Below are 26,996 nucleotides of genomic sequence, written 5' to 3' on the forward strand. Positions count from 1 at the left end.
TAAGAAATCTATCTATTTACCGGTCGATTCCGCTTCAGGACACAGGTTCCCTTTTTTCGATACGATCGTTTCTGTTATTTCCACGTTTTGCGCACGTAGATTGCGTAGAGAGTATATGTGGCGTCACATCTATGTATATACACAAGACGACATGCGTGTGAACGACGAACCTCCCCGGTCCTTCAACGATCGATCACTCGTCGCCGACCACCCTTCGATGTATATAAAATACATATATATATATATATATATATATATGTATTTTATATACATCGAATATATATATATAGCGCACGCGATTTAACCCCTTTCTAACAAGGACCATAACTGACGAAGAAACCCAAGGCTCTTCCAGCAAAAAGCGGTCTTTGTCGGGGCTCCACGTTGTCGTAGAAAAACCTGCGCGCGGCAACTTTAACGGCAAATCGCTCGCAATTTTAGGCGTTCGCCAGATTCACCGTAATTGATGTGAAAGGATGAGAACAGAGTCGCGAAAATCTTAATTGGATTACGAGAAACTTGGTCGGCCAGAAGATTTATTATACGGATGTATGGAGAGAGAAAGAGAGAGGAGAGGTGCACGGTGCACTTCTCTTGCTTCGCCGAGTTAAACGCGTTTTCACGGACCTTTGATACATGCATGTCGCCTTTCGCGAAGAAGCGAGTGGATCCCTCGCGGTAACAGCTGCGATTAAACATGAGATATTACGTTCTAATTACATCGGATAGGCAGTGGGTATCATAACGCATCTGTTCGCAAAATATGTACGTTCGAGTAATATTTCATGGAATTTAATTAATAAGACTGTACTTAAACAAAGGCAAAGCATCGTTTGTTTCTGGCACGGTGGTAGATGAAAAGAGTAAGTTTTTAGTGAAATCACCATATTATGCATTATAAAATAGGGACGATCGACACGTTCAAGCATTAAATGTAGATTCCACGCGCGATCCTTTATGCGGTCAAATGGGGTGATTTTCGCGGATGATCAAACGAGAAATCCGGGCCATAAAATCGATACGATTGTCCTCTTGGCCCGTCAATAGTACGTATATATTTTATATATACATACATATATATATATATATATATGTATACACAATGCTCCAGCATATTCGGAGCAGCGCGAGTCCATCCGCATACGTGATAAACCGTTATACGAATGCGTCCCTTCTGTGTTTCGCGAATGTACTAAGCTTTCATGTTAAATTTTGAAGATATGGACTCCATTACCAAGCACCGCACACCCGGCGCGGCGCGAATTCCGCGCGTGTATTCGCGTTTACGTAGCGCGCGATTGTCTATATACGTATATGCATATGTATGTGTGTACATACGTTTGCGTAGCACTCACACTGACACGCGTACGAGACGCGGTACGTAATTCACAGCCCCCGGGAACATATGGGGCAACGCCTCGCGTCGTAAATTATGGTAAAAGTGTGCATGCGCCCGCGTTTCGGAAGAGACACGTATCGCCGATGAATGTTGCAAATCTGGTGGGTCCGCGCGCAACGACGCGCACCATGAATTTTGATATTCGGGAGACAGGAAGAAGGATCCACCCTCTCCCCCCCCCTCTCTCTCTCTCTCTCTCTCTTGAGTGCTCGCCGTTGCTTTTTTCCCAGCAGCAAATTTACGACGGGATTATATCATAGAGCGCGTGTATATGTGTGCGCGCGTGCGCAATCGGATACGATGATATATTGATAGGCCGGGTCAAGGCAACCCGCGATATTATTAATGACGATCGGTGACGTAATGCCCGGCCTGGGACAAATGCGATCGTCACTGAAGGCGCCGCGACGTCGTGCAAATATTGAGCCTGATATCCGTATATCGTATATTTTCAACGCGCTGAGATATTTCCTAACAATTCTCTCTTTTTTTTTGCCAATTAAAAATGAAACCTAATTACGGGATCGCTTAAAGTTAAACGAATTGAACGTTACGCGTTCTGAAAAAAATAAACTTCAAGAGGAAAGTGCGGAGATTAATGAAAATAAAATTTTACGTTCACGCTCGAATGGATTTTTTTTTTTAAAATTCTCATACGGAATTCTCTTCGCATCTGACGCAAAATTCATGTTGAAAGTTACACGCGCCCATTTAATATCTGTGTATCTGTTGGTCGTGAAGCGAGAAGCGTGCATGTAACATCAATGCATATCCGCTTCGCTCTCGGTCGCGCAAGATAGAGAATGAATTATTACGCGTTCGAAATAATGAGATGAAATCTCTCTCTTTCTGTCTCTGAGTCACAAGCGCGCGCGTTGATGACATTGTCTTTTGACCGAGATTTTTGACCTCCTGTCGTGGCTGGATTTCCGCGGATGCATTTAGCTATTAATGACGAATTCATAGCGCGGCTTCTCTCAAGTATGAACTATTCGGTTACAGTCAGTACAATTATGTTTCTAAATATTCCCCGCGAGATTATTGCGTTGCTCGACGGCGCTCTACTCTCTAATGATAGATCGTCGTAACTACCGGTTGGTTATTTCTGGGCTGGTTAACGCGTTGTTTCATCCGTTCTCCGTTATTCTGACCCGCCGCGGTACAGGGAGAGGAAACGCCGCAAAATCCTTAATGAATATTGCAGAACTTGAGACAGCCGCTTTATCCAGCAAATTCCGCGAGCTTCGCTTCACGACGAAGAGTGAGGGATGCGGAAGGGGATGAAGTCTTCGTGTCGCGATAAATTATCTAAGCGTTGCGCAACGCTCAGGGTAAATTGGCTTAGCGCGGCGATACTAGGATGGCAATCTCATTAAAGGTGGTGGGCGAACGCACCATCCTGGAAGACGACGCCGTTCAAGCGAGCTTTCCAACTCGAAGACGAAGACGAAGCCCCGCGAAAATTCCCGGGCCGGTCAAAAACCAGTTGTAATCAGATCGTAAACGAATGTTTACGAACGGATGATCTAACGCGCGCATATATTGCAACCTTTATCTTCTCTCTTTCTGGACTACCGCGAGATTGCTCGTAAACTCTTATTTGGCGCTTTTGCGCCAATTGTAGCGTCTACAAATAGCCCATTTTGTCGTCAGGATTTCTACGGCAACGGTATAATATGTAGTTGTTCGGACAGTAAAAGTGCCATAAACGTAGCGAGTAGCCTGTCCGATTTTTATATGAACACGGTTCTCGGATGCTGATTAAGTTTTCTTACGAGCGCAAGTTTACCAATGGTGTAGTATAATCAATAAAAGAAACTCGCGCGGTTAAGAATAAACTAAAGATTTTTGAAATAAAAAGAAATTAAATATATATATATATATATATATATATTCAACCTGTTTTACTATTTCTCTGTATTATTAATATTGCGAATGTTCTCTCACAATATTCTACATCTACATCTTTGTTTTATATGTATATATACACACACACACACACATATATATATATATATATATATAGAAAACAAGAGAAAAAAAAACAATGTAATGTTGTGAGAGGAAAAAGATGTAGATGTAAAATATCGTAAAAAAACATTTGCAGTATTAGATGCAGAGAAACGATAAAAATGGGTATCAACACAAAATAAATTTATAAAAAAAACTGAATCTAAAACGATCTTATCGTCCATAACAATATAAAACGGCCACAACAGTATAAAATTGACATCGCGATATTCGAGTTTCTAATTTTATGAAAATAATTTTAAAAGCAGCATGTGTCTGCTCTGTATCAATGTCAGAATATGCTTCTTATCCGCGAATTTTATTTTTAAACAGGAACTAATTCTTTCAGAAGCATTTTTGAGAGACGGAAAATTTAGCGATATAACGAAAAGATAAATCTAGTTTCTTGTGAGATGCAAAAATAAAATTTTTTCTCGAGAGTTTGCTTATAAAGTAAAAATAGAAGACAATAACATCCGTAGACGAATAATATTTATCCATCTTCATTCTTTTAGTTGATTGAGCCGTTTCGTTTTATGAAAAATTTATGAGCCAATGGGAAAATTCTTATTAAACGCTTCTCACTACGAGGCGATCGGAGCATTAAATCCTCCTGGGTTGTGCCAGCTGTTTGTCATTAGGTTTTGAAAGCATCTTTATAACCGATGCACGTAGGCCGTAAATGCTGAAATGCACTCTGACCCAAATCACGATTCTCACGTAGATTTTGGATCATGCATCCGAAGCATCGTGTTACTTTTATGAACATGCTACGCGACTCAGTGAATATTTAAAATTATTTTGATATACTCCGATTATCATTCTCTTGCATTTTTTTTATTAATTAGAAGTTTGTAATACATATGTATAACATAATATAGAAATTAAAATAAATATAACACGATTAATTATTTATTTTTTGTGCATATATATCTTTTCTTATATATCATATATAATATATAATATATTCTTATAGAGTTTTATATATTATATATTATTATTATATATTATATATTAATCAGATATAATAAATATATATAGAATTAAGTGTGTATATATAAATATTTCATAATCTTGCATGTGCAGATATCTTGGAACAAATTAAAGAGTATTTAAAAGCTTCTGATAAATACATGAGCAGGGGTCATTAGATCTCGCAATCAATGCACGTATTCTGTAAATGTTTGAATGCACTTCGATTTAATTGACAAAGTTTGTGCAGAATCTTATTCAGACCTGAGAGCTATTCAGTTTCCGCAATCAATACTATCGGCTCTGGTAGATGAGTTAAGCTTCGTCATTGTTAGTCAAGAACGCGAAGTCAGTTCGGTCGGGAAGTTACGACACACACAAAAATAATCTGTAAAACAACTAGATGCATTATAAATTAAACCTTCGCGCGCGGTATATCTTCTCCAGAAAAAAATTCTTCAAAATGTTCTCTCGAGTTACAATATATTTTATCTGCATCAAAACTAATAAAATGAGAAAAGCGCAGCTTTTATATTTTTCTTCTACGTAGAAGGAAAAGAAATATAACGCGTAACAAAAGAAATCGTAAAATTCTGTATCTTTTAGGATTTCGAATTCTGTCCGGAGCAAAAATTTACAACTGCGATAAACATACTTTGATATTAATACCGCGTTAATATCGCGCCACACACACATGATGGTTTTTGGTCTCATTATCAAAATAAATTTGGGCACAAAATGATAACGGCGAAAATATAAAAGAACAAAGGGCACGTCGATCGGCCGCAAGCGAAACATAACGATGTTTACGGCGTTAACCATCCTAGCCGAGCTCATATTTGCGGTTTGACGAGTATGGGGAATAACTCCGTTTAACGGCGGGTCACTATAGTTCTATTTGAGAGGAAACATCATCACGGTCTTTCCAGGATTGGCGCAAAACCGGAGCAAATATCGGATTAACCACCGGGTTAATTAACCGCGAAAGTTTAATCAGCGGAAGTGGCCCCCCAATGTCACACATTCAGGATACGAAATAAAAGACGATATACACGATCGATAGCTTCAAATAAATCTATCAACCGCTTCATTTTGTGAGTGTATTTTACCTCAGCATTTTTTCAAACATTGTCTATGTATATGTTGTACGTTGCACAGCTCAAGATGTCAGTTTCAACTCAAAATTAAATCTAATTCATGTAAATTTATATTTATAACACAAAAATTATTTTTACTTTTCCACAAAAAAAAATCATAAATTTTTATGAGTTATAGCTCCGCTTTTTTTTAATATTTGTGCCTTTGTTACCGATAATTGTGACATATAAACTCAGATATCTCTCGATATAATGACGATATGAAATACATTTTCGGAAACAAATGCAAAGATCAAGCATCTTTTGTAACCCGGCGAATAGGTGAAAGCGTATCATTTACAATGGACGCCTTTATTTCGCATAAAAGGAGAAATCGTGATGATCTTTCAGGCCAGAGGCGCGAGCCGACGCAAATGTCGGCCGTTAATTAGCCGCAAACGACTGCTCGCGTTATAACGGGCACGCAAATTGCATAATGGGGTAACGCGTGCACGTATCTCGTGCCTCGGATCGATGACACAAAGAAAATGGCTAGATCGGAGAAAATTCGTACGTTAAACGAAAAGAAAAATATTGCATCCAAAATATTTTACAAAAAAAAATATATTTATATTAATTGTCAGTTATGTGAAAACGAATATACTACAAAAATTATAGAATTTTCACTCTTATATCATTCTCAAGTAATATAATACGGTTCTTCTACAGAAACCGTATACGGTATAATACGGTGTACCAGAATCCCGTCCTTAATGATAAATTCTCTGTGTAATTTGAAGCTGATTTTTCTTTAGAGAACATTTTAAGAAAAACTCATTACTCGTGACTTTTAAATATGCAACATTAGATTAAAACGTAAAAAATATTTTTCCAACTTAACTATTTGGCTTAAAGTAAAATTCTGGAATGAACTAGTAAAAAACTTGGATGTGTATCAACAAAAGTTTTATTCGGTAACGCACTTTGTAATCTGACCACAATTCACGTATGTTTTACGTATTGTATCTACTTCAATATATTTCTGACTTATTGTTAGCCTCACTGGTAATGTATAATTTATCTTACCGATAACGATTTAATGATATATTTATTGTGGAATATATTGTATGTTCCTTATACGCGAAGTATACGATTATTATCGTTATATTATTATTAAATAATATAAATATTATGGACAAAATTTAGTACAGCAAGTTTGCTATACACATAGTATAATATCATAGTAATTGATTTTCCACAGTTCTCGTATCTGTTTCTCAATTATAATTATGTACATATATACTAATAGCTCAAGCCATACATAGATAATAGCTTTTGATAAAGTAAATGTTTCTCCATCAAGAAATTTGCGAGGAATATTGTATATTAAGTCATTTTGTCTTCCATCATTGCCTAATTCTTATTTACGTATCTCTTATTTTCGTTTGACATTTATTAAGTGTTTTCGCAAATACTCTTTGACATACATATGTTGATTTATTTATTCAATTATTGAAAGACATAATTTTAACGCTATAAAAACATAATTAAATAAGAGATGATATAATTGAATAAAAATAGAGCCATATCAATGTCGTAATATTATTCTTAGATTGTATATTTAATTATATGCAGTATTCTATTCGAAGCTCTGTGAGAAATTATTAAATTGAGAAGTTATTCTCAAAACTAAATGGAGAAATCAATTTACAAGTTTCTATCAAAAACAAATTAACAAAATCATGATATGAACACAATGGTGTTTCTCTCACAATATATTATTATATCGTCACTATGAAATGTATAATTGTACTCAACTAAACAACTTCTTACATTGCACACGCATAAAGGCAAAAATAGAAAATATTAATTAGAAACATGCATTTCCTTCTCATTAATAATGATGCATCTGTCGATTACACGATCTTTAATCCATAACGATATATTAATATTGGCAAGTTACGAGATGCACGCGATATTGTGTGTGTGTGTGTATATATATAATGCAATTTATAATATACGCGATATTGTATATACATATATATATATATATATATATATCTATTATCAACATTAATTATTCCGCGGAGTAGCTACGACGCACAGTGTGAGTAACTACGACAGTAATTAGCTCAGTAATCCACAGCACATTCTGTGCAGTTTCACCGAACACAACGCCGGCGCGATGCGTCAGAGAGCTGGAAGTAATTTTGTATGCAACGCGCCGGGCGAGTCCGTGGGAGTCCACAATTTCAATTGGAAATTATAATGGAAATCTACGGCCGGAATTTATTTCGGATCTTCCACGGTCGCTAATCCGAGCGAAAGGAATTCGCGTTACAACGGTGGTCTTTAACGCAAACAGTGTTACGTTACACCGAAAAAAAAGGAAGGATTTTATCGAGTAAAAACCGCAACCGTCGTTACTCGACACCGCTTAAATCGGGGCTTGAATGCAAAACGAGCACTATAAAAAAATGTAATCCCACCTTTAGCCAGAGAAAAGGTGCTGCATTTTATTTTTATAATAAAAAATGCATCCTTGTGCGCATTATCGTTAACATTTTTCGCGCGTTCGCAACGATCAATGAAGATATACACTGCGAAATATAAATTAATAATAAATGGAAATACGAATATAAATATTTGCAAAATTAATCGAAATTCGCGAAATTCATTAAATATTCGCCGTTATTGTGTATTTGAAGCTTTGATTGTCTTGGAACAATACACATCGCGCGCGGGGTGAACCCAAATTACATTGGTCCGTCTGATCTTGACTTTTGCTCGTCTAACATACACACGGCGTGGTATGTTGAATATGAATAATGGATTCGAATCAAACCGACCGTTTAACGTGAAGCGTGTGCCACGTGGATTCGCGTCTGTTTACGTATGCGGATTTAATCTGCCGTAATCTGTGTAAGTCACCTTCCGATCGCTCTCTCTCTCTCTCTCATGAGCGCGTGACGGAAGATGTAATTATTGAATAACGGGCGAAATAGCGAGCGTGCGCGCGTTTCTATATCCCGGGGTGTTGTATTCTCTCGGCTTTAACTTAAACTTCGCAACCGACGACGAGGACGACGAACGAACACGCGGTGCGCCACGGCGGAAATAACTTACGCTCGAGTTAACTTACAAGAGACACGCCAGCACGTTTTCATACAACGGGGGCGTCCCGCCGTCGCGGCCCCTTGTGTCGATGTGTACTCGATTACCTCGATAACGGGGCCACGAATGAAAACGGGCGATCGATTTCAACCATGATTCACTAACGGACCCACCTGTCTCTTCTTGCCGTTTCAGGTGACAAGATGGCAGCGATACAGCGTCGCAAGACGTCGGCAGCGAAGAGGAATCGGGCGGGCGTGCTGTTGCCGGCGTTACTCATCGTAGCGGGCGTCGTTTTAGCGCGATAAGCGTTTCACTTCGAGAAATGTCCATAACTATTACACCATTACTTCCGTTTGTGATAGATAGGATATTACTCCCGGGACTTTACAGTCCGCCCCCTCCTTTTTCACCCTCCCCAACCCTGGTTCCCAACCCTGTCCCTTCGGTTGTTCTCACTCTTCTCCCCATCCATCCCCTGCGGATCTTCTCTTCCTCCTCTCTCCTACCTAGTTCCCGCGTCTTCCATTCCATCTTCCTCTCTTCTCCCCCTCTTTCCTTTCTTCGCTCGTCCTCCTTATTCCTTATTTACTTTAGTCGAGGTTGCCGCCGGCTGGACTACTTAGATATGCGAGATTTTCGTGAAAGATTGCGCGATTGCCTGCTCCAAGTCATTACGCGCGACGCGCATGCGACTCGAATTATGTAAATACTCGCCAGATCGAATACGCCACGACGACGCGGATTACGTAGGCCAGGCCTGTCCAACTTCCGGGTATGTGCTGCCGATCGTTCGCCAGATTCAGATAGATCGGATGGAGAATTCGCACGGTCAGTACAAACGGATCGATCGCGTTAACAAGGTGAGACCATATTTCTCAAAAATTGAAATAATGAGATGCAGAAATGAAAATATGTGTATGTGTGTGAAAATGGTGCAAATATAGATATCGTCTCGTTTAAAAATAACATTCCTACTTTACGGTTGTTATCGTTGCACAATTATTATTTCTTGAATTTGCATTGTTTTCGGAATGACCGAATTGTGAATGGCTTATATTTCAGGAAAGAGAGATTTTGGAAATGTGCTATTAAAGTGATCGAGATCTTCTTTGGATAAATCATGAATTATATATCGATTCGACTTGTATAATATAATGTAAACGATATAATTTTAATTATAAAATAATATAAAATTTAGGTCGAGATATATTATCGTATAGGATGAATAGATGACTCCTAATTAAATTCGATATGACTCGATGTTATAAATATTAATTCATTATTATTTCGTAATAAGAATAATATATTAAATTGTAATAGCAATTATAATTGAATGCATTTATTTGCGGCAACCGTCTCAAGATAATTAAATTGATTTTAATGAGGATATAATAAAAGAATAATTGTAATACATATTTAATTTTTCACGGTTAAATTAATCATTTTAGAGATATTTTGAGAATCGGTCATATATCAATCTTTTCTTAAATCTGCTTGAATAACACATTTCTAAAGTCTGGAGAATTTCTCTTGAGGTGCATCGTATTTGCGAATAAAAATAGAGAAAGAGGAAAAGTATATGTGGAAATAGCAGTCAAAACCAAAATCCCCACATCTATATCGAAATGTAAAGCATGAGTCTTTGCTCGCGCTATGATCTTGCGTTTCTCTCGTTTCTGCAAAAATTGTTACGAAAAATTGCAAGCTTTACAAACGCGAGTTTAGCCCGCTGAAGCTCGTCCGCCCTTAACAATATTATGACAGCGTTGCGAGAGATGCAGATCGCAACGCGTCACCAACGCGTCACAAACGCGGAAACACGTTTATTGCATGACACGACGTCACACACGTTTATATTGCAACGCGGAACAAAACGCGAACAAAGCGCATAGAATTGCGATACGCTGATATAGAGCGAGCGCGGCACGTCATTAAAGACCGTCATTAAGGCACCTCGCGGCTGCGTTATTACAGCTTGTACTACTAGATGGATCATCTGCTCCTCGTTATACCTAGGAAAGCATCGAGAAAGTGAGAGAACAGAGAAGATCCTACCCATTCCGTGGTTGCAACGTGGTATTAAGTACGTTAGCAATTGCCGCAAGTTTAAACCCCCAGCAGTATCACAAGGTATATAATATATATTTTACTATAACTATACTTTTTGTATCTACATAAAATCACATATCTGTCCTTAATATTTATAAATCTTTATATCTTAGTTACTAATGTCTTCTAAAAAGATCCTATTGTGTAACGACACAGAAATTATACTGCCTGATTGTGCATACTAAAATTTTTATATTTTTATCATTAATAAAATTTAAAAAATAAGCAAATTTTCTGATATTACATAGACCATAGACGATATAAAATTGACGCTTCTCCACTTTGACAAGTTAAGAATATAGAGTCTCAAACACAAACTGCCATGTCGAAAATAACGTCATCACGTGCGCTCCTGAATATTACTTTATATATGATTGCAATTTCGCGTCCTTGCGCGAAGCGTGCGCGTGAATTTTAGAACGTCCTACATAAGAAAGTTAAACGAGTGGTAGTATCCGCTTCTCAGAATGTTGAACAACTGACATCGTGACGTACGTTGCAACGGTCGTTCTTTCGAGCCAGGTGAATATAGCTCTGATCTTAAAATTGCACACGAGCGTAACACCGTCTCTCTTGTCATTGAGCTGAACTACTGTGAAGCAAACATCTCAAGAAAGAACGTGGTTTCACTGTTCACGTTCTTTTCATGTTTATTCCCCGACTCATCTATTATTACAGTCTCGACCTGCATAAACAATTGACACGATCACTTGTACAAATGTCAATCTAAATCGATCAAATAATTTTAAAAAAATTTAGCAACGTGTAAAAGAGGTCGAGACACAATTAAACTATCACATGATGGGATCTCTCATAGAATCTCTCTTTTTATAGTTTTCCTTTTTCGAATTTTTAAAAATGTTCTTAATTATATACATTTTTAATAATTAAGAACATTATTAATAATTAATACATGTTATTGTATGTTCTTCCACACACAGATTTAGAATGTTTTTCGCGAAAAAACATCAGACCTGCCATCAATTTTTATCTGTCTCTCCGTATTTACATGTTTTTATAAAACCTTTTAAGAGCGAACTAAGTGCCCATCGTTAAGGCGTGCTTATCGAATTAATTACAAGCTGGGTATCGTTATTGCGCATTAAGTAGAATCTACAAGTTGGACAGGCTTGACTTGTAGGCTCCGAGCGGCGGCAGAAACGTGTCGTTTTAAAGGGGCCCCCGGCGTTACTTTTGAGGGCCCACGAAACTATCACGTAGCATTTTTTTCTCTCGCCTGAAAAAAACACTGTACACATCGGATACACGTAGCGATTAAGGCGATATTCAACGGTTCTTTCTGTATATCCTAATTTAAGGCGAATAACGCGCGCGCGCGCGCAAAGAAATACAAAAGAAAACGTAGATAATAGTAGGATAAACGGTATTTTTTGTCGGAAATCGAATTCTTTCTCCGCGTTATCTTCGTTATACATATGCGTTATTCAGACGACATGTCTCGAGAAGCGTTTTCTGAAAAAAACGTCTTGCCCTTTTCACGCGCAAAGGAGGAAGATCTCAAGGAAAGAAAGCTTGCAAACGGATAAATTATCCAATAGCATATAATGTGCAATGATATTTAATCCTTGAGATATAAATATGTAGCCGCGGTGAAATCTGAACGGTTTGTTCAAAGTGAGAAAATAAGAGTTGTAGGCTAATACGCGCAATTAAATTGCGAAGCGAATCTCAATTCTTCGAAGTTTATTTTAAACGCGAAATTACATTTAAATGAAAATCTTATGGATTTCATATTTGATCCACTTTTTGCTGTCGAAAGTTACGTACATTGCATCGCCGATATTATGTCTTTGAACGCGACTTTTATGTGACGCAATCTGTATCACAATCTAGCGATTTATTATAGTAAAAATATAATATGCGATTTAAAAAAATCTTGCAACTAAATTTTTTAACTATTCTTCAAAACGCAATAATAATATTTATTGTTGTTGGTGTCGACAGAAATATTCATCGGAATTACATTCACTTGAGGTTCAATTGACGTCTTGGCATGGATATTAGATACTAATTTAGAATACAGAAATTCGAAAAGGTACGTATTAATATTAATTTTAAGTTGTCTTTATTTATGGAAATCGCGGGAAAAAAGATGATTTAATAGACATAAAAAATGGATATTCTCTCTAATAATCGTTATTTGTGAAATTACTTTGTAAGAGATTTTTCTCAGAGTTCTTGTCTTTATTGAATATTTTATTTATTTTTTATAAACTCATTACTTTTCTCGAGGTGCTTCAATCAGTTATCTCGCAAGCGGTTAATAATTGTTATAAAGAAACGATTCATGCTCTAACGACTTTTTATGGTACCCACGGTAAAAGCAACAATACAGCAGCGTAATATTTCATAAATTCGCATTCAAAAATTCATTTAAAATTTACTTGCTTTTAATAAGCGCGCGCAAATAAACATAACACATAATGTCATAATAATTTCAATGAGTTCTATACTTCTCGGCATAATTTAAAATATATTCTATAGAGAGAGAGAGAGAGAGAGAGAGAGAGAGGGAGAGAGAGAGATCCGCATGCATAAAAGCTCATATAAATCGTGCATATAGAAATCGTGGAATTTCTACTAGCACATCCTCTGAATCTAAAATTTTAATGAAGTTATTCTGGATAGAAGCGAAAAAAAATTGTCTTTCGAATAATTCCTTTATAGGAATATATCATAAAATTCAAGCTCGCGCGACCGATATCACATTGCATGTCAGCATATATATTCGTTATTATATAAGCATATGTTATCGGAAAATTTAATTTAATGTTATGAAAACGTACATATTGTTGAATATTTGCTCTGTCTCGCGACGATCTTCTAGCGATATTTATAAAAATGACATCATACGTCGAGAGAAATATGTTTCGTACAAACAGTTTTAAATCCGTATTCATTATGCGCTATTAATATGCAAAATATATATGGAACGTGATATCAATTCTACTGGAATTTTAACGAAACGATTTTGCAAAGGATTTGTCACCGTTGTCAAATCAGTTCTTTTGATAACGTCTGGAATTCTTGATCGTCTAATCGTGATAAATTTACAGTTACAGCTTTATCGCTCACGTCATTTGAAATTCAAACAGTCTACAAAGCGGTTACAGAATTCAACAAATTTTACGACCTTTCCGACAATTCCCCAATCGTTCCCTACAATCTCTTCGTTACTGTAAGTTAATAGCTCCTTTACGTGTATACTCAGATTGTTTTTCTAGAACCAAATACTCGCTCGCGTATATTGTAAAAAAGGAGAAAAAATATGCATGATAGATTTTATATTTAGAGATTTTTATATTATATTTATTTTACATGCTATCTATTTTAAGTCCATTCTAGTATGAGTTTTTACATCAGTTGATTATAGACTTTCCAGTTACGATCATTGGCAATATTTTATATTTTAATTAATGCGCGAAGTATATATGTATATTCAACATTAATCCCAGAATATCTGTTTACGAACAGGATATGTATATTTGCATACATTTCAATCTTAATCAAATCATCTCTTAAAATATTTTTGCAGTCATACGATATATTAGATATATTTTTTTTCGTTTGTAGAAATGTACTAGAAATTTTGAGAAATATGATACGTATAAAACTAATTAAAAAATAATCTCTTAACAATGCAATTTTCTTAGCAAGTTTCAACGTAGCGTAAAAATCGCAAGAATTTCGCTCCGAGGGAAAATGCCTGCGGTCAAAAGAAAACAAAAATTCTTCGACCGTACAAAGAGAAGATCAGGTCTCTTAACAATAAATTATTCATTACGGTTATAATTAATAAAATATGAATTTTTAGTCGACTCTTTTCCTCACTTTCATCAAAAGTCGATAGAGAGTCGAGCGAGGGAAAGAGATGCTGTCCTGCATCCTCTCCCTTTCGCCGGGCGTCCTCGTTATTTTCGATACAGATTCAAGATTCCGAAACTAATTTCCCGATAACGTGCACGCGTGTTGTATTTATTTATATCTACGCGCGAATCGCGAAATTCCGTACTCTGCGGTACGGGTATTTCGATGTTGAATACCGGCTGATGAAGTTATCGAGGAATAGCAGGGCGCGATACACCGTAATGAGAACAATGCGGCGCTCCTCGAATATTTACCAACCTCACGGAATTCTGCAATAGCGTACGGCCCGTCACGCTGAAGCGACTACTAACGCGAATTCCACGGATTAGCGCGCCGATTCCTCAATTAATTTAATTAAAAATGAGTACCCAATGGAAATAATCCGGCGTGTGCGCGAACGCGGAGGGAGGAGGGTGTTCGCGTTCGAAATCTCGTTCGAGCTCTCGTAAAAGTCGTTCCTCGTACGCGCGCATTCGCGATTACATCGGGATTAAATCAATTATTAACGCGAGCGCAACGTTACATACCGTTATCGATTGGCGTTTCGAATTGCGATATATTCGTATTCGTTAATAAAATAAAATCATAAAGTACACACATGTGCACACATATATATGTATATATAGACAAGCACGCGTGCGTAATCATCTCTCAGGATATGTAAACTCATCGACTTGCAAATATTTTTACCCAAAGCATGTACACAAGAATCTCTGTTTCTCTCTATCACTGGTTATATTATTTTTATTAACATTAATGTGAGAACGATAATAATAATTATTATTATATAGTTTGTTGCCATTATTATTTAAATTATCTTGATAAATATTTTTTCCCTAGTATTTTTTTTACAGCTCAAAACTCCATCAAAATAAAAATCATTTTTTTTTCTCTAATTTTTTAATGAATTGCCGCAGCGTGACCTCTCGATATTTTCAAACAAATTTTTCCAACAAATCTTTGCCCGCGCGATAATTTTTCGCGTGAAAGCTGCATCTATCTAGCGGAACAGTTGACGAAATTCGCAATAGAAACGTACCCGGACCAGATGGGTATGTACACAAGGAGATACAACGAACGCGCAATAATTATCATCGATTCAACTCTCGGTTCTCGCTTCCAGCACAACGTTTCTATCCGTGAATCTTGGAAACGATCGGACGCATTGCGCCTCGCTTCTCCGTACAATAGCCTTTAATGAGTTCCCTTTGCACCGGGTCGGCAGCAACGCGCACTGTCCGGATCGTCCTGACGGATCGGGGAAAAGAAAGAAGCGAAAAAAAAGAGAAAAAAAAAACTGCGCCAAGTAACGTTTGATCGGTGAAGCGTAAAGATAGTTTCCGCGGATTTCGTGGAATCGCGTGCAGTCACCCGTGTATTATGTATCCGTCGTTATCTGCGACTCTCTTGGTGATGGTAGTGAAAGAGGGTGGAACGGGGGAGAAAAAAAACGCCGTGAAGAAAGGGTCACACACGGGAGTTCATTTCGCCTCCGGCGCGACGGGATCCATCTCTCGCGTTTCTTCATCTCTTCCCTCTCGTGTCCCGACGTCGCAATCGGAGTAGCGATCCTTGCAAAAACATCGATAGAAAACGGAAATCCCCCGCGGAATTAAATCGAGAGTGCTCTCCAGACTCCCGGAAGCTACTATATATACGTGTCTTTTGTTTTTTACGCCGAGACCTGGCATTCTTTCACGTTCCTAATTCCTTTTTGAAAAGCTTATTCCTTTAGTCGTTTCCGGTTATCCAGCTCGGAAATCGATCTGGTAATCGGAAATTTTATCCCATATATCGACGTTAAATCCTTTATCTATCATTATACTTTTGTGGAAAGATTATGTTTTCTTCAATTAACAACTAAATGCAAGAAATGTTGAGAGAATTATTTCTTAATTATTATCAAGCAGTAGTGCAAAATAACGTTTTATTTACGTGATATATAGGCTAGACTATTATGTTCGATTTTCCTGTTTCAATTAATATAGATTATATATATATTTTTTTCTCAAATAAGTTCAAAATTTTCCATATGCAAAAATATTTTATAGTACTTGCAGTTAAAAACAATTTCATATAAAAATTTTAGATTAACAATTAAAAGCATAGTATCATATCTAATTATTCTTACGCGCGTTTTTCTCCCTAATATTGCTCCAAATATTTAATTGAAATAACGCTCTACTTGGTGAACAAAAATGATCATACTTTATATTTAACCCAAAAACTGATTCTACAATGATTCTTTAAAACTCATGCGAATCTGTTTCGTGTCACCTCGTGAATCCTATAATTATAGAAATATTAAAACGTGCAGTGGAAAAAGAGAAGAGAAAAAAAAGCTGAGTAAAAGATATTTACTACGGATAGAAATATCATATTCGTTTGGAGTAAAAACAGGTGCCGTGTTAACGGTGTCATATCTATTTTAACGATGTTACTTTTAACAGTATATATAAGACATATCGCTTGAGAATTGTACTTGGGATTGCATGTTGCATTTACGCTATGAACGCATTTGCCGCATATACAAGTCCTATATAGAGTAGAAGAAAGAGAGGCAAGAAAAAAGTTTTTATGGGATAAAAGCCCGGGACGCGCAAATTATTCGAGAGGAAAATTCATTAGTAATTTCACGACGTATCGCTCGATCACGTTGTTTTCACATGAAATTTTAACACACTCCATTCACAGTGAACCATAATTACTTGGCATTTATTAATTCGGTCTTGCAATTCACGCGCCTCTCGTTCGCTGTAAATATCTAATAAATTATTGACATCAATCGTGACAAATTTGCGATCGATAGTTGCATTCATGTTACAAACAATTTTATGCACGATTTGATGATAAATGCAAATAATGCATGAATGGTACGCGCTATATAATAATAGCAGCGAGTGCATTTGTGACGAAAAACAGTGATTTCGATAATGCGCTTGTTTGTTAACGTGTCGTGAATCATCGCATCAACGATTATTATTGCAATAATAGGTATTCTAATCGGAATAATTCTCTATCTATAATGTTTCTATCTCTCTTGACGTTTCTGAGAAAATCAAAAAAAATTCAACGAAGCGAAATGCATCTGAACAATCGCACGATTTAGGAACAAACGATCCCAACAAAAGCGGGGAAACGAATTCGAGCGGAGCGAACAAATTCTTATCACGGGCACCGATTTGGCGATTGAATTTCATTCGAGATTCATATGGCGGGCGCAAATAGATAATCGGGGCTAATCTATTTCGAGTTTCCAGCTAGACATCGTAGACAATTAGACTGACCAGATTTGAATTCGATTCGAGATTCGAACGCGAACGAGAGTGCAGGTGCAAACGAGAGCCCAGGATTGCAGCCCAGCGGGCGGAAGACTGATTGGCCGACCCAGATGCATACCGTTATCATAAATCTGCTGAAAATCTCCCGCACAACCGCGTAGATATATATTACTACGCTTTCCCTCGTCCATGCCGACCTTTCCCCGCCCGCTTTTGGTCTCGAGTCCCTGCATTCTTCATCACCGTATTTTCGCGACGACCAAAGAGAAATCACACGCGGGTGTCTCGGAATAAATTAATGCGCGCCGTTTATCGAGTACGATATTTTAGGTACCGGTACGCATAAGGTTTACGTTTAAATGCCAAATCTAACTGTGGCTTTTACGCGAAGTAAATAGGTCGGTTTTGTCGATTTACGGATTCCAACGAATACAAAAAAAACCTTGATATATATCGTCGACCACATATACATAGCGCCACGTAATGTGATCCTAAGCAAAAGGCCGACGAATTTATTTTTCGGGACCACCACATTTTGTTATTTAAAAAATTATCATTCCGGATTAAGGATCGACGATAAGAGTTTAAGATTGACATTGGCGATGACGGTAATTTCCGATCACGGAAATTTTTAACAGAATTTATATTAGTGCCTATAATACGTCGCATGAAAGAAAAAAATTGGGGAGAGATCTGTGATCATATATGTTTAAATATAAACACAAATGTGCGAAATTGGATATTATATGTATAGCAAAATAAATCTTAACACGATCGTAAAGAGTAAAAAATAAAAAATAACGTGCTATGCACATCAAGAAATTAGAAATATAGGCATCGAGTATCTCTCTCTCTCTCTCTCTCTCTCTCTCAGGATTGTTTACTCGCATAAATATCAGCATAAATGTGCAAATAGGTATTTTCTATAAGACTTTATTTCGTTCTCAATTACTTGGATATTAATAGAGCTGTGTTTCTCTCCCTCTTCGTGCCGTGACAGCTAATAAAACTTTGAAACGACTTAAATCAAGCGTTTAATAGCGTCTTGGGCATCTGACTTGGATATCCAAGTGTTCGTATCTCCTGACTAAATATTATAGTATTAGTATAATTATATAATATATATTAACGCGTCTTGAGAAGAAATTCGGTTCAATTTAAAATCCCAACACAATTTGCCGACTAATTTTAAGTGTCGCGCCTTTAAAACTTTAAATAAAGTCCTATCTATAAAATATCCTATAAAAAGTCCTATATCTGATATTAAATAAAATTATTTAAGAAAAAGAACTTTTTAAGATAAAGATTAAATTTCAGAAATATCTCCATTTATATATTCTTCAGAAATATCCTGAATTTATATATTTTGCATGAAATTTTTTGTAATAAAGGAAGCTTTAATCTTTTCAAGATAATTCTGATGGCAAATATTGTAATAAGATAGTATTTTTTCTTAATGTGAATTGTGTCAAATAATTCTTTTAAGATACGTATGTAATATAAAAATAATTGAAATATACAAAATTGAGTGCGCACTTAGGGGCTGCACATATAATATATTTGTATATTTTAATATATATATATAACACAGAAATAGGCGCCAGAAAGTTTTAATCGTGTTCATAATATGTAAATGTACATGAACCAAAAAAACGAGAATATTTAATACTTTTATTTACTTGGGATATATTTTTTTATTTTTTTAAGAAAATTATGTAATTCATTATTTTAATGAAAAAGTTAATATATAATTTATAAAAAATTTTTTACATAAAGTTAACATATAATTTCTTAACTCTTTTTTTAGGAATTGCGCTCTAATTAATTTTTAGTGATTAAACTACATATACAGATAATGTTATACATGCAATACACTCACCGATACGATGCGTAACAGCGGAGCTCTATAGTACAAAGCTTTGATCTATAACACATAAAAAACACAAGTTATACAAAATAGTTTTCAAAATAATTAATATTTTTTTTATTTTTTCTGCATAAATTACCTTAAATATTCATATTTATTTTTTTCGTAAATTATTTTTTGTAATTCTATTCCAAATTTATTCCTAATATTAATTTATTTTCAACTTTATTTAATAAAAATTTAAGTAATAAATTTATATAAATTATATATATATATACATATATATAATTCTATATTTATTTATATATTTATATAATATTAATTTAAATTTGTTTTAATTATAACCAGCTTTTACCACATGGTTGCTTCGCCGTTGCCCGATGCTTCCCCGAGCCTCCTTCTCTTTTACTCGTATGGAGTCTTTATGCACTTACACAATAATACACGCTCGCGCGAAAACACGATTAATTACGACAACACACGCGCATTTATCAACAAAAGAAAATAATCGCACTTTGAGCGGCACTCCCGACCGTTAATCGTACCCGACATTTTATCCGGTACTTCCGATCTTAATCGCGCGATACTTTGTGCGAAACTCCCGATATATTCGTACGTGACTTTTCATACGGCACTCCCGCTTTTAATCGTACGCATACTTGATGCGCTTTTGTTAATTATATGCGACGCATATTTGAGAGAACAGCACGCGATAATTATAATTATAATTGTACGAAGCTACGATCCACCCGACGCGACGCGAAATTTACGCGGAATGTCGCCGCAGTGGTGCCAACTGTCTAATTAGAAATTATCAGTCGTTCGATCGATTAATCGATCATTGAAAAAATCGATTAACATAGAGCGCCTTACTCGACGTGACAAGTGCTTTGGACAATATTTTGATCGGCCAATCAGGAGAAAGAAACATTTTCTTCTTTTTATATAAACAAATTTAAGAAATTATATGTTAACTTTTTCATTAAAACAATGAATTACATAACTTTTTCTTTAAAAAACTAAAAGTATATGCCAAGCAAATAAAATTCTCGTCTTTTTGGTTCATGTATATAGTTACATATACATATATTCATAAACATGATAAAAACTTTTTGGCGATTATTTCTGTGTTATTTATTAAAATATACAAATATAGAGGCTGCTCACAATAAAAGAAATAAGGAACAGCGAATAATGAATAGAAAATAGAAATATTAGGGAATAGGGAACATACTTCTAAATAATACATTCACTGATATGCTTTTGTTCATGAAGAATGTTTATGCGATTTACAAATTTAATCTCTACATTTTTCTTTCTGCGCAGGATGTCAGTTTAACGATCATAAAATAAAAGAGCTATTAGTCGCGTTTAAATGCCCATTGCTCTGTGAAAAATTCATCATCATGTGGCGGACAAGCATAATCGAGCGGCGAATGCTCCTATTCGTTGATCAATGAGAATATCGATAATTACCTGCCGTGTAATTAACAGCGATCGTGCATTCCCGATAACCAGCCGCGTTTGTACCGCGTGAGAACGATAAATTCTCCGAAATGAACGCTTCCGCAGTAATATGGTCCGATGATAATGCCAACGAGCGAAATAAAGTCGAATTAAAATATAATATGGACCGCGATAATATTCATTGTTCCACACATACATAATGGTATAACAATTGTTAACAGACCCGTGGGATTATACTCCACACATGTGTAACGTCTACGTATGTGTGCGTATCGATTATTCTCTTGAAATTTTACTCCGAAATTATGACTCGTTAGAGCGAAACTTTAATCGATAATTTCGAACGAAATATTTAATATAACGTATCTCGAGAAAAGCGTATCTCCTTTAAAAATATTCTTTTATTTTAATTTTTAAGTTTTTTACAAATTATTTAATTATGTTTCCCTTTCAGAAAATAAAAATATTATCGAACACATCGTGAGTTAATTGATGGATTTAATTCACCTTCGTAAATGAAATAAAATCATGTCTTTTTAAGACATCTTTTATATACTAGAGTGCCATGAATGTATGACATTTAGTAATGAATAATTGTAATTAATTGTAGCATAATTTGCTTATCAAAATGCGTTTAAAAAGTTCATAGATAAATTCATATTTTTACGAATTTTATCTACGACAAGTGATACAGATGTAATAAAAGCAATACTGTTAAAATGGAAGTGCGTGTATTAATTATTGTTCTCAAAAATATATGATATATCCGACTTATCGCAATTCGATACTTGTAAAATAGCGATTGAGAGTATATAAAGCGAGGATAAAAAACAAGATAAGAGAAATAGAAACGATGTTGAAAGAGCGAGACGTTTTGCAGCGTGACTTTTGCGTACCAAAAAACAAATATTTTCTATTGCGTCGTCTTTACTGTTCGTTATTATTAAGATTATATTATTAACTGTATGGTGTAACGATACCAAATTAATTAAGACAGGCGTACGATAAACGGGATACGACGTTGTCCGCATCGCAGCGCGTTTATCTGCACTCACTCATAGGATATTCATAGGATCTGACATTAAGGATAAGACGATAATGTACGGTACATTACGGTGGATTTCAAATTAATTCTTAAAGAATTAAACGATAAAACTTGCAACTTAATGAATTTCTCAGTATATGTCTGCAATCATGTATTATAGAAAAGAAAAATGATTCGATTCAATAAAAACTTACGAAAATATATTTGTGTGCAATTATTTATCTCTACTAAAAATGCAATTTTACTCGAATGATTTTAAAAGTATAAAGCATGCTTCTTTTGTTTTCTTAGTTTACACAAGATTAGTAATAAACTGTTCGATTCAGTTTGCACGGCAAACGAAAATGGCGATGAAATGCATAACGAAAGAACGTATGTGACTTTACAACGCTACAATGAAAAGTATAATTGCACTTTATTATAAATCGTTTCAAGGTCCCTTTAATCATTGCCGCATTGCTTTGCTTCCTAATCTTAAAACGAACGCAATTATGAATAATTATTTGTCAGAATAATTATCAGTGTATCATCATAAAAATCTGGAAAGTTCATTTATGAAAATCTAATTGTTTATATTAACTTTAATCATCCTGAGCTTTTATACTAACGATTCCTCCTTCACAAAAATTTATCCTATCCTTAAATATAATAATAACATGCTCCATATGGATATATTCTTATTTATACATATATGTATATATAGATATATATATATATATCTCTCTCTCTCTTCTATATATATATTTGTTTATATAGAGAACCTTTATAAGAGTAACAGGCTCTTAATTCAAAGCTGCAAAGGGACTCGATAACATCTAATTTTTTACAATAGAAATGCGTGTTACTTTTTTCCTAACACATGTATTATCTAAATCTCTTATAAAATTGCTTACTATATCTATTAAGCAGAAACCGATAGCATTTTGTTTGCATAGCTTTTTACAGCTCAAAGATAGTAATATCCGTTTTTCGCAGTCACTTTGCAGCTATTAATACAATATTTTATTTCCAAAGTATGATAGATCTAATAAATTTAGTTAACAAAAAATATATATAGTATTTTACAGTATCATTATTATATCTTAAATAAACTGTTATCTGCATACAAGATGCATGCATATAGGTTTATCCATGGCAACGCTAAAAGTAGATCACTCTTCTCGGAGTACGGATAAACATTTCTTGAGCAATTCCGCGTGCGACTGTGAACATGTGACAATAATATATTCTCGATATATAATATATCTGTAATATTTTTATGTATTATTTCAACTTAAAAAAACATGAGTTCTACACTTACTTTAGCATGTTTTATTTCCAGTTCTGTTAATTCAATGAGATTCTTTTTAAATGCTGCTACTCGCCTAGTCTTGAAATCTATTAATTCTAAAAAGTTATTGCAAGTATTAATAATAATGTTTTAAACAATTTGAATAATCAGTATCATTTTGTAAATTAAATTTAAAAAAGGTATGTACTTTTATGATAGAAAGTAATGTACATATTATCTGCCTTTATTTTATTCCTCTACATCAATAAATTGTCTTACAAAATGATACTGATTGATCACATTATTTCTAAATAAATAATATATGTCTATTTCTTTATTTTTTAATTTTATTTCTCTAATTCTCACCTTCTTTTCCTTTATCAGACATCTGTTCAAATTTCTCGCATGCTTCAGTCTGTGCTTGTTCCGCCTTGAATATAATACAAATACAAATTTAAAATATCACAAAATATTAAACGCGTTTTGTTTCGATTTAAAACTTTCAAGATGCAATTATATAATGTAATATTTAGCTTTTAGCATATCCACAAATATCAACAAAACTCATAATGACACACCTCTATTGTAAAGATATAGTCATATCATATAAATTAATAATGATATAAATTATTGCAATAATATTCAAGTGCATGCAATTGTCCATTCATGCATAATATTTTTAACAATAACTTCTGTGCTACAGTAATTAATTCGTGCCGATTTATCTTTCTACTTAAACGAAATTATCTCATATATAATTTTGTATATTAATTATTCATTTATATATGAAATCTGTGTAAAAGTAGAAATCTTGTTTTTAGATAGAGGAATAAAACGGTATAAAATCAATATCTTCCTTACATTATTTAATAATAAACTTATACTATCATATTAATAATAAAACCTAATAGTCAAATGAAATGTTTCTATGTAATATAACAAACAAATCTCGATCGAATTACTTTTGGCATTCTGCATATCTAAAAAAAGGATGGAGAGGGAGGAGCTGATCTAAATAGGATCTAATATTTTTAAGCACCACAAAAAATGGATGACACAAACAATACATGACACACCTCAGCAACCTCCAGTGCCTTGAAAAGCAAGAAAAATTGAAGTTCTGATTAGATGCTATTCATGGCCATAACCTGATTATATGTAGTTATCTAATAACTGCAGTTTTATTATAACTGCTACGACATTAATAAGTATGATCTTAAAAATGAATATTTGTATTCATTATAATTTCGCTTGCCCTACTCTTGTAAGTGTTGATTCATAATCATAATTATATCTGAGGATATCACACTATATTGTATGAATATCAATTATAAGAAAATGTGAACTTACTGCGTGAACATCCTTATTTTTGGCACGAGCTTTTTCAAGGGTACGATTCGCAGATTCATATTCATGTAAAGCTTTCAGTCTTCTAAAGAGAAGCCTTTTAGCTGCAGCTGTATCTCTCATATAATAACGAAGAGTGTCTGATAATTTTAAATCTTCATCCGATGCTACCCGTCCTTCAACTTTCTGCAAAAAAAAAAGTATTTTTATAAATAATGATTGCAAATTTAGTAGAAACTTAAACTGCATTCTATAAAATATTCTTACCCGTAATTTCTCGAAAGTCTCAGCAATTTTAGTTAAAAATCTTTCAAGTTTTCCAGTATCTGTTGTAGCTAATTGTAAAAGATTGGTGGAAATCTTTATATACGAATCTGCTACATCTTTATGTTTAGCTGTTTGACGATCAGCCAACCTTGTTGCTTCTTTTAAGTTATGATGATAAGTTTGAAGGAATGTCATTTCTTGATCGAAGAAATCATTCACATCTTTTACTGTAGCCGATAAATAATATTCATCAGTAGTTTTGGAAAACGACTTTACTAGACCACCAAACATTTCCATTTTATTCTTTCCTGCACAAATAAACAGAATATATGTTCTACATCTATTTCCATTTCATGTTTGCATTGTAACATTGTGCAAAATGTCTAACAAGAACATTACCTCGTACACATAGATCTTGATCGTATTCTAAAAACACCCTTAGATTATGATCATTCCGAAAAACTGGATGATGCGCCAATCTGGTCAGAAACATTTCGTGCATAGCAACAGTTTTCTTAAAAGTGGCTAAGTATTCCCTGTAAAATAATAAATATATTAAAATTAGATTCTATTAGATCTTTATTCAAATATGAGATAATAAATATATAGGATAAATTTACAAAAAACTTACGCTTCTAATTCTTGCTTCATCTTATTAAATTCTTCACGTGTCATATTTCCTTCACCTTCGCCAAGTTTTTGTAACTTCTCACGTGACGCATCAAAGTCTGGCCTTGGTGGACATGGTGGAATCTATTATATAATATCAATATTAATATATGTGAAAATAAAATAGAATTTGAAAAATATATGCTAAACGATAAAGAATTCACATACAATGTAACCAGCATACTCTTCGTTCTCTTCGAATCGATCATGGAGCCATACAAACTCTTCGTGCTGCCTCACAACTAGATTGTCCGGTTTTTGAAATTCAGGTAGAGTAGTTTTCGTATGTACAGTAAACTTTACTTTATCCTTTTCACTGAGAGCATCCGAAATGTCCACCTGCAGGGACTTATCCGAGAGATCTATGGTATCAGCGTGGATTGTCTGGAAAAAGAGATTCATTGTAACAGATACGACATCGAATTGTCAACGCGAGAACAAAGTCGGAGCAGATTCCGATAATTATGACAAATATGTATCGTGTCTATCGGAGAGATATGTATTTGCACGAGAGATTACGACGGAGAAAGAAGGACAGAGAAACAACATCATAAATACCTTCTTCGGAGTCACGCTGTTTAAGATGTCGGCAGTGTCACATATACCGTCCTGCAACATTTTTCGCATAGATTAGAGAATATTAAGACTGCTTAACGTGCTCGCGCGAACGGGAGCGAGATCTCGCGAAAGATTTGCGCCGATCGAACGCGTCAAACGAAAGAATCGCCGGCCACCGATTGATAACAGGTTCCACCTACCATCATGGCGTCCACTGGCGTCGTCTCCTCGGCCCACCGTGTTTGACAGCAGGAAGATTAATAAGACCGTCACACACGCCGAATAATGCACGTATATCGCTGTCGTACGGCGAGAGCTGACAGAGCTGACTGATGATGTTCCTCTCGGACACGCGAACCCGTCGCCGGGGCCGATTGACGATGGCACTTCCGCTGGTAAAACAGCCGAAATATGTACAGTCACCAGTCACGGCATATCTCCGAGATGCAGCGTGACAATCGACTCGACCGGACTCGAATTGCGACTTTGACAAATCAGCTGTTGAGAAAAGTGCGCACATGTGTTGCGCGCGCGACAATTTGAAACGACTTCAAATGTATTTACTTTGTTCGAATAGCGTAAAAATTTGTATAAATTCAACTTATATCTTTTATATTGCATTAAATTTGCAATTTGTTAAACTTTTACATTATT

The 26,996-nt window shown here is 35.1% G+C and overlaps 2 protein-coding genes across 10 annotated transcripts in view; one reads left to right on the forward strand and one right to left on the reverse strand.

The window, feature by feature from the left end:
* The window catches only part of Dpr12 (defective proboscis extension response 12), a 258,892-nt gene extending 236,470 nt beyond the window's left edge, over nt 1-22,422 (forward strand). For 4 of the 7 annotated variants that reach the window (XM_083050444.1, XM_083050446.1, XM_083050445.1 and 1 more), the window contains exon 7: nt 8,767-21,634. In XM_083050444.1, coding sequence (XP_082906570.1) covers nt 8,767-8,879 — 113 coding nt within the window. In that variant the 3' untranslated portion in view covers nt 8,880-21,634. The other 3 variants (XR_014426479.1, XM_083050447.1, XM_083050448.1) reach the window with 3 other exon arrangements.
* Nucleotides 22,423-22,627: 205 nt separating this feature from the next.
* Nucleotides 22,628-26,787, reverse strand: Snx6 (sorting nexin 6). Of its 3 annotated transcripts, XM_083050440.1 has the most exons (11): nt 26,543-26,787; nt 26,343-26,393; nt 25,953-26,168; nt 25,747-25,868; nt 25,515-25,651; nt 25,116-25,423; nt 24,852-25,034; nt 24,578-24,595; nt 23,868-23,931; nt 23,532-23,617; nt 22,628-23,433 (listed from the first exon to the last, which is right to left on the reverse strand). In XM_083050440.1, the coding sequence occupies exons 1-11, from the start codon at nt 26,546-26,548 to the stop codon at nt 23,383-23,385; spliced, it is 1,242 nt and encodes a 413-aa protein (XP_082906566.1). In that variant the 5' UTR covers nt 26,549-26,787; the 3' UTR covers nt 22,628-23,382. The 3 variants fall into 3 exon arrangements, with proteins under 3 accessions (XP_082906566.1, XP_082906567.1, XP_082906565.1); XM_083050441.1 differs by lacking the exon at nt 24,578-24,595 and having other exon boundaries at nt 26,543-26,785; XM_083050439.1 differs by lacking the exon at nt 26,543-26,787 and having other exon boundaries at nt 26,343-26,536.
* Nucleotides 26,788-26,996: the final 209 nt, after the last annotated feature.

This window comes from Prenolepis imparis, unplaced genomic scaffold (assembly GCF_030444845.1).
Source record: "Prenolepis imparis isolate NDT839.2.m4 unplaced genomic scaffold, iyPreImpa1.0 SCAF_11, whole genome shotgun sequence".
Taxonomy (NCBI): Eukaryota; Metazoa; Arthropoda; class Insecta; order Hymenoptera; family Formicidae; genus Prenolepis; species Prenolepis imparis.

Coding starts and splice junctions, on each gene's coding strand:
- Snx6 (XM_083050439.1), bottom strand. CDS start 26,411: ATGCGAAAAATGTTGCAGGACGGTATATGTGACACTGCCGACATCTTA. Junction 25,869..25,952: donor AAGAGTATGCTGGTTACATT/GTATGTGAATTC, acceptor ATTATATAATAG/ATTCCACCATGTCCACCAAG. Junction 25,652..25,746: donor ATGAAGCAAGAATTAGAAGC/GTAAGTTTTTTG, acceptor ATTATTTTACAG/GGAATACTTAGCCACTTTTA.